Raw genomic sequence first — 16,357 nt, 5'->3', positions numbered from 1 at the left:
CTTGGTTGACGAGCTTGGCTCTGTCCTGGCACACAATTAAAAAATAGCCGAGGAAAACAATGATTCGAATACCTTTTTCGCGCAGAAATTCCGCTGTCCAGTTCGTCAGGGATGCAAAAACCTTGGGTGCTGTTGCGAGCCCAAATGGTAAACAGGTCATCTGTAACATCTGGCCCTTGTACATCAACCTCAGAAAGCAGCGATGACTCACGGCCACGGGCACGTGACAGTACGCTTGGGTGAGATCGATTTTTACCATGAAATCGTGCGGCTGTAGAAAATCTGGAACTCGATGTACCGAAATTAGTCGGAATTTCGTTATTTTGAGATACTGATTCAGTCTTTTTAAATTGAAAATTGGACGCATTGAACCGTCGCTTTTTGGTGTTAGAAAGAGGGTAGATAAAAAACTGGGCGTTTCGGGGGCATGCTGTAAAATATTTTCGGTTAGCATATTGTTTATTGCCAAATCCATCTCGACAGATGGAACAGTTTGATAGTGGACCTTGGTATGGCGCGGCATGACCAAGGGCGGTTTCGCTTGAAAAGGAATTTTGTAACCTGTTATTATTTTTAGCAGTGCTTCTGGAGCACCCCTCTCTTTCCAAATACTCACAAACTCCGTTAACCTGCCCCCCCGAAACGTCTGTAAATAGTCAAAATCTTTTATCACCTTTGCCTCTTGGACGCGAGGCACTAGTACTGTTAGATTGCGGTCGGTTAAAACGCATTTGCTTAGATTGTGATCTAAATTGAGGTCGAAATAAACGCTCATTAAAGTCATAATTAGGACGCACTCCTTTGGGAGGTGCATAATGTCTAAAACTATTATTATAATTGAACGCAAACGGTGCAAAGGGGCGACCGGTTTGGTTCTGAATAAACGAACTAGGTCCAGGTTGCGCAGCCTGGGACCCAGAAATAGCTCGCTTTTCTTGCGCAGAAAAGGAGGATTTATTTTGCGAAAAAATTTTATTTATACCGCCATTTATTTTTAAAAATTCAGAAAATGCTTCCTTTTCAAAAATATATTCACAAGAAGGCGGAATCTTTTTTAAACTAACCCTTAAAAACTTATCTTTTACCCAATTTAAGAAAAAATCCCTTCTTTGTTCAACAATATCCGCTCGCCGACCGCATACTAATTGTAAGCAATCAAGAGAAATTTTTTGAAAACTGCCCGAAAATGTCTCTTTAATTTTAGAAAGCAAAGATTCTTTATTTATTTCCTCACTGTCATTAGTCCATTGTAATAATTCCGATACGCCCTTTTTTAACGCATCGCTTTGCATAATTAACGCATGAGTAATAGCACTTAACGACTTTTCAGTTGCAATTAAATTATTAGATTTTTCGAATTGTTTAATTTCATCGTTTACTTCAAGATCAACAAATCCCGGACGAGCGTTATACAATTTTTGAATATCGGCATAACGTACGTTTGTCCAATTCTCCGAATTGAAATGTTGAAGAGAATTTAATAATTGCAAATGTTCAGCTGAGGTATTTGCTACGGTTGGCTCTTTTAAATTTGTGGTCAAATCGAAGTTAAAAGAAACGCTCGGGTCGACAGCCGGTTCGCTTACATGATCACAATTATCTAGATTAATTCCATCAGAACAATAACTATACCCCGGCGGGTAGTAGCCAAAACAAGAGGAGAAATTCGCAAGAAAATGCTGTATTTCACTGACCTGATTTGAAAGTAATGACAAACTTTCATTTTCCTTACGTGCTTTCTTGTTCTTACTAGGTTTGCTGCTTTTTCGTTTTCTTTTAACCGTCTTTTTAGGTGAACGTACGACCTCCTCTTCATCCAACGATAACGACGACGAAGAATCGCTGGATACCAAATTATCATTTGGCATCTTCTCACTACTTCCGTCACTCATTTGAAATACACTTTACACAACAACTTCTATTTAAATTTTAAACTGTTACTAATTTTAGTATTTAAAATTTTTATTTGAAAAACGTTATTTTTTCAAAACGTAATATAATAGCAAACTACAACTTTTATTCCAAAGGATAATAAACGAACGCTAACAGCGTTATCCCAAGATATACTGTCGGTACGAAAATTAAGACGCCAATGAGCTTATTACTGCGAGAACCATTATTTAAAAGCTTAGCTGTACAAACGTCACTCTGGTAAACACGGAAGCGCGACAACGAGGCCCTCTGTGGAGATAATTGGAACTACAACTACGTAATGTCGGCCGGAAGTCAAAGATGTCTCTCTCATTATTGTTTAAAGGCCTCGAATAACGGCGTAAGGACATAATAATATATTTTATCATATAAAATATTATCATCAGAAATTAATGTTAAAAAAAATGTGTGCGTGTACTAGTGTACACATATCTATATATATATCTAATTTATTATATGCAACTTTACAGAAATACGTCGAATCACGCGTGGTAGGAATAAGAAAAAGATGGCGCGTAACGGAAAAATGTCACGCGTAACGAAAAAATATTATACTAAATTTTTTTCCAACCCCGATAAAGAAGTTTCACTTCAAATACATCTTAAAATAACACAGATACAGAAATAGAACTTCAATTAAATATTTTTATTATTAGCATAGAGTTTTACGCAAACATCGTTACAATAAATTATTTCTCGGGTTAATTTCTTAACGACCGACATTTAACAATATGATTGCTACATTGACTCGTTACTTTAATATAGTAATGATTTAATTTTAACCAACACTGCGAAATGGACGGAGGTTGTCAATTGAAGGCCTATTTCTTTACATTTTTATTAGCTTCACCGTTTTTTTTTAAAGTGGGGAAATCTTGCATAGATACCCACGGCCTCCGGGGAAGAGGACATGGGTTATGTCGGATTTCTACCGACCAAAACCCCACTTTGTTCCGTCAAGCCGCATCAACGACAGGGCCCCGGGTATAGGTAGAATTCGTCCGTGACCTTATTAGCTTCACCTTACAACTAACTACGAAAAACCGATACCTTTAGATTTGATTTTAATCTTTATACAGTTATCAAGGATAGGTGACAATAAATACATGAGCTTATTTAAATAGTGTTTGTTTGTTTATTGAAGTGAAACTTTTTAATGCGATATGATAGTAAAATTTCAAGGTCACGTCTTGGCAATACCGTCACGTCATGGAGTAAGACGAAGATTTAACTTTGAATCGATGATATGAAAGTTTCACATCTGACACGTGTGCTCAACACAAAGCCTCTTTTTTAAATTATTTTTATGAAATTTATATTTCTATTATATTTAACCGTTTTTTGCTAGTCAATTATTTATTCTCGTTTTTTTCTTTCCTCATGATAGTGTTAGCGAAGTTGGCAATTCTTTTTCGGATATATTTCCTCAATATTTGAGTATTCTTTTTTTTATATTTATAGCTTTAAATAATCTTGCATGGGTACTATTTTAATAATTATACTGTCTTTATTAGAATCATCTCAAGAAAGCTATTTTTTTTTGTTGATCGATGTTTTGAATTTCAATGTTATGTTTGTATAAGCTTAGTTTATTTTTAAATATTTAGAATTAGTTTTTCATAAATTATGTTTATAACTTCAATTCGTCGTTCAATAAGTTCACCCAATATATTTATACAAAATACACTAGAATCTATTTATTACTACGACTTCCCATACATGTATTTACCGTGGGTTGATATAAATGTATAAATGACGTAAACCAGTCGAACAAGTCTATTATAATTAGGTGCCTAAACCTAATCGTACAAAACATACTTATTCACTTATAATAGCTTAGTAGTTTTTTGTTTTCTTTAAAATAAACTTTATCATTATGTTTAATGTAAATCTGTTTTTAATATGCATCTCATGTGCATAATGTGTGCCTTTTTTTCGATATCTTTAAATGTTTCCAAAAATAGCATGTTAATAATATTTAAATAATTGCACTAGCAAACATCCTTTTTTCTTAAGACGAAATACAATCGTGTTTGTGCACCTTTTGGGCTACGCCCCCTGGGTGGAGCATAAGAGCGCGCGGGACGCTTCACAAAAATCCCCTCGCCACGCCACACAACTGAATAGATGACGGAAACATACGGAACGAACGGAGGTTCAATGAACTTTACTTAAATTCTTATATTCGCGCGGTTAAAGCTGAGTAAAGCGATCCGGCAACGTCTTTTCGTTGCCGGGCCCATCGGACTAGAAAAATCGACCTTTGTTCCTTTGCACGAAGGTCGATTTTTAATTGGTACAAGTCTGGTTACAAAAAATGAGCTTCCGACTAAATTATTTTATGATGAAATGATCTGTTATTGTAAGAATTGTCGCTACCTATGTAAATTATTTGAAAATCTTTGTACCTAAACAAAATTTATAGTTTTTCGTCATGGGGACTTTACGTACAATATGATAATAAAAATACGTAATAGACTAATACTTTTTACGTTTGGTTTTTTTACATATATGTATATCATATAATTATTGAAAAAATCAATAACAAAAAAATATTAGGTATTTACAATTTTGATTTTTTTTTAAATATATCCGGCATTTTGATATATTTAACATTAGATATATGATGTATAATAAGATAGAATGTTGACATTTGATATATTATATAACATCAGATATTGGCGAATGCTGGTTTTGGTACCATTTTATTGTTCCAATGTTTATATTCTTGATACTACTTTCATTTTTTCTTCTTCTTCACCTTGTTCCGTAAATAAATATGTCTCTTGCCCGTCACTTTGGGCTGTCATTGTACATTGAGCTGCTGAAACAACCATAATAAGTTATAACAGTTGAGAACGAAAATTCTGTATACCAAAATAGCCAAATTCCTTGATAAACTAATTATAATACCACGATTATTATAAAGATACTTTCATGAAAACTAGAAAAAATTGCGCAGCTGTGTACGTTCCTTTGTCGCTTTATTATCCTAGCCCGTAATAAACTCGATTGTCGGCGTCATACACAGCAAACTTTCCGAGAACGTTCTTTTGTTTGAAAAATTTTACGGTTGACCGCAATTATTATAACAAGTGCTTTTATAAAAATTAGTAAAAATTTCGCAGCTGTGTGCGTTCGTTTATCGCTCTATTGTCCTCGCTCGTAAAAAAGTCGATTGTCGGCATCGATGTAAATTTGTTACATACAAAATTTTCAAATATTTTTTTATATAAAATTTATAAGTAATTATGCTTATGCATAACATGCATAAAAAAAAATTAAAAAATACTCATACATATATCAATTCGAATGAATGTATTCATTCGAATTTATGTATTATATGTATAAATAAAATTATATATAATATCTAATTTAGACCCTTGTCTTGGGATTGCTCACATGTATATAGAATTGTTAGAAGATCGGCATTATGCCTCAAATAGCATATCTAATAAGTAAAAAAAATACAATTACTGGTGCAGTGAAAGAATCCAGACAATAGTTATCATACATTATAAAAAATAAAATAAAACAAAAAAGTTATACGCAATAGGGTTGTTTCTGATCTCACTTGTAAGTGATAACTTACACTAGTCTGAAATATTTTACTATCTTCAATCTTATGACTTATAAATAAATGACATAAGATAAACTTACAAAAAAAGTACTATGTGAAACTGTCTGATCTTCATCAGTTTCCGGTAATCATGGTTTGTCTTTTATTGCGTCCTGGCTTGCAGGCTGCTCATCGGATTTTTCGTGGTCGCGCTTCGCTGTTAGAAATAAACATACATACACAAATCAGTAGTATATTTATTGGAAGATGAAATCTCAAAAAATAACTAAAACATTACTTATCTATACCAATAATAAAATTATAAATAAATATAAATACGGAGTGCATAAAATTCTAAAATCTTGATTTGTGCGTTAGTAAATTCAGACTTTGTAAACATATACCACTAAAAAAACTAAAATAATATTTATTACTTACTACAAATAAAAATATGTAGTATCAAAATGCGTTTCTCAATTTAGACTTGTAAACATACCTAGTAATCAAAATATTGGAAGTTGAAATCTTTAGACTTGTAGCGGCCGAAAGAAATAATAAATATAAATAAGCATGATAAACATTAAACTTACCTATTTAGGTTCAATAACTGTAGTTTTTTTCATCTGCCTTCGCAACATTTTCTTCCTAATGTTCTCACCACATCAATGTTTTGGCCACCAAAATTCACCATGATTATGAAAAACTTTAGTATCACTAACACTAAATCACGTATGCGAGTAGACAACGGCATCGCGCGAAAAAGTTGTACAGGACTGCTCTCTAAGACGCGTTGGCGTCGACTAACAGGAGGCAGAACGGCGGAAGCGACCGGCCTACGCGCAATTTTGTGCTCATAATTTATAAATATATGTTTTTTTAATTCCTGATGTACTAGTTGTAAAATCTAATCCCGCACGTCTCTCAAGAATTGACTGGAAGTGGATGTGGATAAAGTTTCATTGATATTACTTTACTATTGTCCAAATGAAATTGATTCTCCGTTTAATTTTTGGGAAACTTCACAACGTTTTTCTATCGAGGCAATTTTTTTCAATCGTGTTTCGGTGCCCAAGCGTCACTAGACCAACTCTTCAATTAAATAAATCGATAAATAAAAAAAATCAAATTGGTAGTTTTTGAACAAAAAAATTAATTCTCCGTGAGCTCGAAACGTCTGTTTTGGGTCTCATTTCACCTTAAGGAAAGATCTCTTGATCTCGAAATTTGGTTTGGTGACGCCCGCGCCGGCACATCAATACCAGCCAGATAAACGTATCTACAGCTTACGTCAATCTCATACATTCGTAGTCTATTCTATTGAACGCTACGCTAACAGAAAGCCACTTGGCTAGGGGGGCAGATGGATAACATTTGACATAGAAACTAAGTTACAGTTTAGGGTACTCGAGCGAAGCAACGAACGAATATTACCTGTTTTGTAATAAGTAATTTTAAGGGTATGTTATCTATAATTAAAATATTTTTCATTATGACCAAACAACTTTAGAATCAGTAATACATTTATAAAGAAACATAGAGATATGATATGTTTTTTATAAATAAATATTACGAAAACGAATAAAGCTGTCGCTGTGCTATTTTTTAAAGGTCTGTGTATCCGTATAATCATGACATCGTAGCTCCCTGAACAAATCAATCGATTTTGATAAGAGTTTTTTCCGTCCGACATCTGACATAAGGAAGATGTTTCTCAGATTTAAAAGAAATAAAAAAAACCGTCTACGAGATTTTTTAATCGTATGTATTGTTTGCATTCTTTATTTTTGTAACATGTAAATTAACGTATGCTCAAAGCTCGGTTAGTTTACAGATTTTACGGGTATTTGAATATTTCTTTCAAACACCGGTCAACAATAGTGCATAATATGTCAACAAGGTACGTCATACAATACTTTTGTCCGCGCGTACAGTGCTATTTGATAAATAATCACAAAGCAAGGAAACATTCACACGACCTTGCCGAGTCAAGGTCGGACATTTTGGACGATGTCATATTTAAAACACATTACAATGTAAATGTGCAGTCTATTTAATTAAAATAATACGAAATATGTCAATATCCGGTTTTATTGTCTATACCTACACTACTATTAAAAAAAGTAATGCGTAAAGTAATTAAATATCTGTATCAAAACGTATACTAAAAATGATAAAAATTAAAAAAGAGTAAAATTTTGCATGTTTGTAATGTATAAACTCGAAAGAGTACTCCTCGTTGCTTCAATGTACCTTGCGCCAGTTTTTAATTCTATAACACTATGTAAATATTTCATCAGATGTCTAGTTCCCACTTCCCACACTGCAATTGTAGATGATTAATCAATTTTTTTGCTCGCATTTAGCCTAATATTACAAAAATCACAAAGCTAATTTTATTGATATTTTTAAATAAGGCCAATTTTTCAAAAGGACAGAAGAAACCGTGGGCAAGCTACCTTTTTTACAAAGTGACTCTCCTAAAGAAGACGAAATAAGATAGAGATGACAAACCTTTGCGTATATCAGCGTGTCATTTTTGCCAAAATAATGTTAAATAAGATCGAATATCCTTAACACTTTCCTTTTTATTTCATATTTTGTGCATGATTAATTTTGGAATAAGTGACATGCCCAAAAAAGTTTCTGCCATTGGTTCGCCATCCTTGTCATAAGGGTTAACTCTCACCTGTTCCTGCGTAGCAAAGTTCGAGTCGGCGCTATCAAACGACCAATAGGAGTGGTCGAATGTAAAGTCTTTGTACTTCTCTCTGTTTCCATCGTTCTGCTCTTTGCTATTCTGTAAAGAAATATATTTTCAAGATTCTGCTAAGAATAAAGTCATTGCACGATAATTTTATTAACTACGAGAAACTATGGAGTTTCTTTCCGAATCTGTTGTAAATGGTAAAACTATGTTATGACGATTTAAAAGTGCTTCTAGAAAAAGTCTATTTGAATAAATAAATGTTTGAGTTTGACGAAACATTCCATGGCCTTCAACGATTTGCTAGCCCTTGCCCTTTGATGAACTTTCTGTGACACAATAGAACTATTTTTTTAATATCATTGTCGTTATGATGATTTGACCTTTTTTGTAATGTTAATTGTATAAAACGAAAAATATCAATCATATTGCATTATCATGATTTTAATGAAATTTTAATCATTTTACAGTATCAGTGAGTATCAACTTATAGTAGGTACTAGTTCAAGGCCACAGCTGTTTTAATATAAATTTATAAATTATAGTATATAACATACATTTTCAATACAATGGTGTTAAAAAGCACACCTGTACAAATAAAAAAGACGTGTGGCACTCGGGGACTGCCGCGGTAAAGCTATTGCATAGCATGCCTTCAAGCCACACCTCCATGCCCGTCCCCGTGGGGAGCGTGAGGTTTTTTTCGTTACGGAATTTCTCGATTCGGTCCCCGCGCTCAAGGCCCGCGATAGAAGCTATGCAATAGCTTAAAATATAAAGTTCACCTTGATTTAATTCCAATTTTTATTTTCAAAGTATACAGTGTGAACTTTACCTTGGAAAAGAGTATCTAACGAATTTATTCATGATTCAAAATAAAAGTTTCGAGTTTATGTATTTAAATAATTAATATTAAACCTGGCAATACTCACTTTCACAGTTAGCAATCGTGTTTTCTTCCCATCCATTTGGACAATTAACTTTGCATTCATATCCTTTTCCCTGTCACAAAATACATTGATCAATTCATCTGTAGAAATATTTGCTTCAAGCCATTATATTAACTATTATGTTATTATTATTTATTATTCTTTGTTCCTTTAAACACCACCTATTTAATTTTAATTCGTAAGAGAAATCCTAACCAAAGGTTGCCTGGCAGAGATTGCTTATAGCGATAAGGCCGCCTATTTGACATATTATGTGTTTTTCTTTTCTTTTGTGTATGTGTGTGTTAAAGAAAGGATTTTGTATTGTATTATATTGTATGACCTATACAACTATGATAATCGGTAAACAATCTTGTGAATTTCAAACATTATCAAATAACGGCAAAAAATACAGTAGATTTGAAATACCCTCAAGTAGATAAGTACACTTTTAAACTTTTCAGTTTTCACTAACATCTCAACTAATATGAATGACTGTAAAAAAAGATGTGTGGCACTCGGGAACTGCCGCGGTAAAGCTATTACATAGCATGCCTTCAAGCCAATCCTCCGTGCCCGTCGCTTTGGGGAGCGTGAGGTTTTTTTTCGTTACGGAATTTCTGGATTCAATCCCCGCGCTCAAGGCCCGCGATAGGAGCTATGCAATAGCTTAAAAATATTATGCATGTTAAGTGCATCATGGAAAGACATCATCCATCAACAAAAATAGACTGAGACATCCCTTTAATCATCAATTTTGACTAACTAATAAACATTCCCAATGTCTATCTATATGTATAATTTTATAGAAAAACATTAAGCCTTCTAGGTGTGCTTGACTCATAAATATTTAATTTATATTATATTGATGTACAGTTATGGCTACTTAGATGGTATAGAATAGAATTCTGACTATCATATTATTATTAAGGAGATAGTATTTTGTAAGAATTATTATAATATTTTTATTTACGGGTGTTTATTTTAACAATTTTAATTTATGATTCAAAGCTACGGAGATTACAAATGATGCATTGAAATAATTATTTTTGTAACTGAGTATTTATTCACATGAAAATATATAACATATCAACTGTAATTTGCTTGATACAATAGTAAAATTATTTTTGTTTTATAAATTAATTAAACTACGATATGATTTTTAAATCATCAAAAAGATTCATAACTCATATTTAATTTGTTTTAAAAAGTTAACAACATAAATCAATTACTTATTTCAAGTTGATAAACAAAAACGCAAGCACATTATTAAGTTGATAAACATTGATAACAAGCAAACATAATATTTGAAATTTTTCACATTGATGAATGAATAAACAAATTAATAAAGAAAACCATTTAAATTATCCCATTATTATGGTTTTTTTTTATTTTTAGTGAATAATTTTTAGTTCGAAACTGTTGGAATAAGATAATTGCTTTTCTTTAATTGCCTTTTTGTTAGACTAACAAAGGCGAGCCATGTCATAATCTTTTTTAATAGTATAACAGTATTTTAGTAGGTCGATTTTTTACATATTTATATCTACTTTCGTTTTTCCACCGAAAAACAGTTTGAGCTCTAAATGCAATCGAACCGTGAAAGCCTTCGTGACATCATTGCCTTTTTGTACTTTCAAAAATCGAATGTTCCCTAACAATAGAACCTACATTATGTACCAAAATTATTAGAAAATAAAGTATTTTATATTAAATACAGGACCAAAGTATTACAATACACTAGCATTTAAATTTGTAATCGTAAATAACGAAAACATAATTTATTTCGATCGAGATTTGTTATGGTTCTGATGACTAATACAAGTTACCTTTGATTGAATGGGCGAACCCTTACAGCAACTTTTACAGAGGCCATTGTCACACATTATATTGTCCGTAACGTATATTACAAGCACTTTTTGGATTTTTATTTTTATTACAAATACGACATCACTGTACGAAATGACATTTTAATTACAAATTTAGTTTGAGTTTGACATTGAATCCAGAAGACAAAAGCACAAAACAAGACGATAATCGCGACAGCCGACAGCCGATTAAATGTTGCTAGTTATTTTGAATTTATATAAAAAGTAATACATATATTTTTCATTTAAATAATTTATAAAATAATTAATAAGTCTTATATATCTTAAAATTTAGAATTTTTTGCCTTTTGGAATTTTGTATTTAATTTTTGATTATATACTCTATTGTCTATGCTACATTTTTTATAATGATGAATAGTCTGTGTAACTTTTTTAATCTATACTTTTTAATCTATTGTCTATAGCTTCTGTCGTTTTCAATCAGAAGAAAAGGTAGGTTATAATTTTTAATTTTTTCTTCAATTATTACTTCAATAATCCATAGTAAGTCTCTGTTAACTTGTATTTTAACGACAATACGTCCACATACAATCAATAAAACACGCAGCAATTTTCACGATTCGATTTTTTAAAAACATTGGTTTGTATATTACATAATGTCATCGTCTGTCCTTCGCAGCTGATCAGCCAGAATGTCGGACGCTCCAGGCCGCCCTATGAAGTACCCCTACACCTTCAGCGCTAAGCTGGCGCAATTCCCTATGAAGTTCTACTTCCAGAATCAATGGATCTGGCGCTACTGGCTCGCCGGTGGAGTTGTGTTGTCTATCCCCATCATCTACAAGATCCACAAATTAGGTAATTATACTGTTTACCACAATTTTCTATTGAATTATTTTTTTATAATAATTTTAAGGCATAATTGCAGTCATTTATAAACACCAAATTTATTATTTTCTATTAACCATTGAGCCCCCAGCGGCCCGATCGGTCCACGACACAATAGATTTTCTATTGTGTCTGTGATTCCGGGGGCTGAGTTGAAGTTGTAAGATCTAAATTTTTTTATAAATATGTGTGCTTGCTTGCTATAATTTTAAGCAGAATTATCATAAAAATACTTGGATTATTAACTATGTGCTAATCCAGATTATAACACACTATCTCCACCTAATTTCATACAGATCTGATCAGCTGATTTTATTTGAAAGTGTAACAATTATTATATATCCATTAATTCTTCCAAATTACAAAGTAAAGAGTAATAATTATAAATGAAGATTAATTAGTAGGTAATTTATGGCATGTCTGTTTTAACAGCATACAGTAAAAGCACTTTATTCCCGGGTGATAAGGTCCTGTAAATTTTCCACAATTAGAGAAACCGTGAATATGGAATGGTAATTTGTATGGGGTTATAGGGGATACGTTCCTAGATGACGAAATAAAAACTCAAATACATAAAGAAATCAGTTTAATTGAAGTTTTTGACCATATTGATAAATTTACATTTAATTAGGTATTATCGTCAGGCTTAGACTCGTTTTTCTAGTCAACATTATAAATTAGGAAAACATGTAAGCCGTGTCCGAAAGTTTGTTTGCGCCTTTAGGATACCAAATTATTTTTATTTAGGTAAGAACATATTATATGTATGTACCGATTTGAATAAGGAGCTTTTACTGTATTTAATAAATTCTAAAAATTCTATTTTTTTGTTGTAACAGTCAACTGGTAAATAAATTGAGATATTAATGAATAACTCCTATGTAGTCCATACATTTAACTATTGTGAAATTGAGTGAGAGTCTGTGTGGTAATATCTAATGACTAGCATTGTTACAGGCTATGTGAACTTATGTGAAAAAAAAAATTTTTTTTGTTCATTTGAAAGATTTCGATTTTTTAAAATTTTTTCGGCTGTTTCTTATATATAAACATTTGTGTTTGATTGTAGTGCAATTTTTCGCGTTTGTAATTGAACAAAAAAAATATATATATTTTTTAAGAAATTTCCTTTTCTACACAAAACTAATTTTGAAGAGACTATTATGATTATTGCTGATTTGCTAACGTTAAAGTTAACTGAAAAAAGGTCCTTAAGGTTAGTAGTGGAAAAATATTGGTTATTACTTTTTTCTTAAAAAAAAATATATTTTATTTTTATTTTCTTTATTTAACGATCACAAAAGGTACACATTTGTACTAAGGCTAAATACAGTTTTATAAATATACGTTGGCGTATGCACAACCGGTTTTAAGTGACAACAGTTTACACACAAGCTTTAACATAAATTTATTCATTAATACAAAGTGATAACAAATATAAAAACAGCTTAATCATGCATATAAATACATCTGCACCAAGTGACTAGGATTATGCTGTTTTGAGAATTTAATTAGGACAAAAATAAACTTTATAATCTTGTTCTTCATTACAATATCTACCAAATTTAACAACGTGTTATAATGTCTTAAAGTTCTTGTAATAGGTGAATTATATTTTGTACTAGCTTCCGCCCGCGCGGATGTCGGTCTTCGCGTGGATGGTTTATTTCTCCATTTTGAGACCTCTGACAATAACATCTTATAAATATCTATTGGACCCAATTCCCAAATACGGCTAGGCCTATAATAATACGCAACGTGTGTTCGCGGTTCTACGGAACAACGTCTATGGATAAAACTGAAAAATTAAGATTAATTTTTTTCTACGTATTTTTCCAGGATAAAAAGTATCCTATTTTACGCCCAGGATAATAAGGTATAATTATACCAAGTTTCATCGAAATCGAACCGCTAGTTTTCACGTGATGCCTTCACATACAGACAGACAGACAGACAGACAACAATTTTTTTAATCACATATTTGGGTTTGGTATCGATCCAGTAACACCCCCTGGTATTTATTTTTTCAATATTTTCAATGTACAGAATTGACCCTTCTACAGATTTATTATATGTAAATAGATTTGTTTAAAATGAGGGTAGAAAAAATAATTTATAAGAGCTAGGAGTTAGGACGCTTCTGTCTACAAGGTACAGATATATTTATATGGTTTAGAAATTCTGGGCAATCAACTTTACCATTTAATATTTTATGCAAAAATGCCATATCTTAAAGTTTATGTCTGTTATCTAGGGAGCATAATTTAAAAAACTTTAATCTTTCTGAATAAGAAGAAAGCTGTAAGTTGTGATGATAAGAAAGTAGGGAAAAAAATATTTTCTGAATCCTTTCGACTCTGTTCCTGTGCACGTCATAAAAGGGAGACCATATACTTGAGAACAATATGTACAATATTGATACATAAACATACATAAACATAAATATAATATGATTTTAGTTCTATAATTTTTAAATTGTTTTGTATTACATATTTAAAACCTATTAATTTGGAGACTTTTATCAATAATAACACCTAATCTCGTATAGAATCAACCTATGCCAAAGATTTATTATCAATTACATAAGTTACTGGAATCTGATTTTTATTTCGTGTAAAAGAAATGTGATAGCATTTCTGAATATTTAAAGACATGTCATTTTCTTGGCACCAATTAGGTAAATAGTCTATTAAGGTCTTCTAGTATATGAAATTGATCGTAAGTACTAGCAACAGGTCGCATTATTTTGAGATCGTCTGCGTAAAGATGGAGTAAATTTTCGTTCACAAAAACTAGAAATAAAAGCGGTCCCAAGTGTGACCCCTGGGGAACACCCGACATCACGTCAAAACACTTAGATTGATAACCATTTACAACTACGTATGATTTACGAAAACTCAAATATGACCTGAACCAATTCAACAAAGATCCAGTGATGCCATTCTCATTTAGCTTTAGCAAAAGAAATTCGTGATGACTTTATCGAAAGCTTTGCTAAAGTCGGTAGGTATATAATATGACAAACTACAAATGAAATTAAGTTACTAGAGGTAGATCTATTAGAGACAAAGCCATGTTGACAACAAAAAATAATTGATTTGGAATGGTTGCTAATGCACGGATAAACAATTGATTTTTTTTTTTTGAAAATGATACCAAAATCGTCGTTTTACTATGTGACGGTATAGTCATGACGCAACCTTGAAAATTTACTCCCTACGTGCCTATAGTTTCACTTCAAAAATCAAACATTGCGCTTCAGATTCTCAGTATATAGTATTATTTAGGGGCCGTCCATTAATCACGTGATGTTTTTTTTGGTATTTTTTGACCCCCCTCCCCCTTGGTGATACGTGGTGAGGTTTAAAACTACCCCTCCCCCTCCCCCCTACATCACGTGTATTTTTTTCGTACCTGCAAAGAATCAATTTTTTATTTATAAAAAAATACTGGTATAAGCATCATCTAATTTTATTATAGTTAATTAAAGACTACTATAATAAACGTTCAGAGGTAGACAGAAAGATTGCAGTTTGTTTTTGAAAGACAAAAAAATAATGAAAGATATGCGAAAAAGTTTTACGCGTTTGACTAAAAATAAATACATGTAACGCCGCTTTTCGGTTGAGTATCGTGCGCTTGTCGAAAAATAAATACACGTGATATATTACTTTATCCCCCTTGTGATATTTCGTGATGTTTTGATGGACCCCTCCCCCCCCTTTCGAGCCTCACGTGATTAATGGACAGCCCCTTAGCAGTAATGCATAAAATGTGCCCTATGTATCATAGTTTGTATTAATAAAAATTTCTCTTGTTACAGCCAACTCTCCTGAGAATGTCGCCATCTGGGCCGAAAAGAGGAAGAAGGAAGCCCAGGCACACCACTAACTGTAGATATAAGATATCGTCAAATCATGTTGCAATTTATTTATAAGCATAAAATAAAAGCAAGTCTTAGTTGAATGAAGTTTTTTATTTGACTATCCTATCCTCTCTATCTTAATTAAAAGCGATTTACTAAAATATTATATGAATTTTTTTTTAATCTGTTACCCCTGGACTATTTTGACCACAGATTTTGACCGCCTCCTTGGTACAGTGGATGACGCGTGAGTGTAGAACCTAGGGGTCCTGGGTTGCTAAAGTAACGCGATGCAAGCGTTACTGTTGTATAGTCATGAAAAAAGATTACCGCGAATATTTTTATTCTTATGCCGCATACAAACGGGCGAAAAATAGCTAATAGCGCCATCTATCGACATTTATGAAATTTGTCATTCAATAAATCATCATGAGATAACTGTGAGATAAGCTTTATTGCCATATACAAACTTAAAACTACATAAATTCACTTATTAAAAAAAATATAGGTACCTGGCAATCGGGTCAGGCTCAGCCACGCCGTCGAGCTTTAAAACCCGAACAGCGCTAATTTTCAGTCTGCCCATATGTTTTTATTTTGTGGAAATCTGATTATCGAATATTTTAAATTTGTAGTTATATGTGAATATCT

General features: G+C 32.2%; 2 protein-coding genes across 2 annotated transcripts in view; one reads left to right on the top strand and one right to left on the bottom strand.

Moving 5' to 3' along the window:
* The window catches only part of LOC123699528 (kinesin-like protein Klp98A), a 39,106-nt gene extending 27,970 nt beyond the window's left edge, over window positions 1-11,136 (bottom strand). The window contains exons 1-3 of the mRNA XM_045646497.1: window positions 10,954-11,136; window positions 9,128-9,197; window positions 8,178-8,288 (exon numbers count right to left, since the gene is read on the bottom strand). Of these exons, the coding sequence (XP_045502453.1) occupies window positions 8,178-8,288; window positions 9,128-9,197; window positions 10,954-11,000 (228 nt within the window). The 5' untranslated portion in view covers window positions 11,001-11,136. The remainder of the gene's footprint in view (window positions 1-8,177; window positions 8,289-9,127; window positions 9,198-10,953) is intronic.
* A 245-nt stretch (window positions 11,137-11,381) lies between these two features.
* Window positions 11,382-15,807, top strand: LOC123699525. The gene is made up of 3 exons (XM_045646493.1): window positions 11,382-11,445; window positions 11,633-11,811; window positions 15,665-15,807. Exons 2-3 carry the CDS (start codon window positions 11,646-11,648, stop codon window positions 15,730-15,732), a joined length of 234 nt encoding a protein of 77 aa, XP_045502449.1. The 5' UTR covers window positions 11,382-11,445; window positions 11,633-11,645; the 3' UTR covers window positions 15,733-15,807.
* Window positions 15,808-16,357: the final 550 nt, after the last annotated feature.

Source organism: Colias croceus, chromosome 18 (assembly GCF_905220415.1).
Source record: "Colias croceus chromosome 18, ilColCroc2.1".
Classification (NCBI taxonomy): domain Eukaryota; kingdom Metazoa; phylum Arthropoda; class Insecta; order Lepidoptera; family Pieridae; genus Colias; species Colias croceus.
The sequence above is the reverse complement of the archived record's forward strand: the minus strand, read 5'-3'. Positions and strand labels throughout refer to the sequence as shown.

Excerpts from the sequence above, each read along its gene's own strand:
- LOC123699525 (XM_045646493.1), top strand. The coding sequence starts at position 11,646 with ATGTCGGACGCTCCAGGCCGCCCTATGAAGTACCCCTACACCTTCAGC. Across the intron at positions 11,812-15,664 it reads CTACAAGATCCACAAATTAG|CCAACTCTCCTGAGAATGTC; the intron begins GTAATTATACTG and ends CTCTTGTTACAG.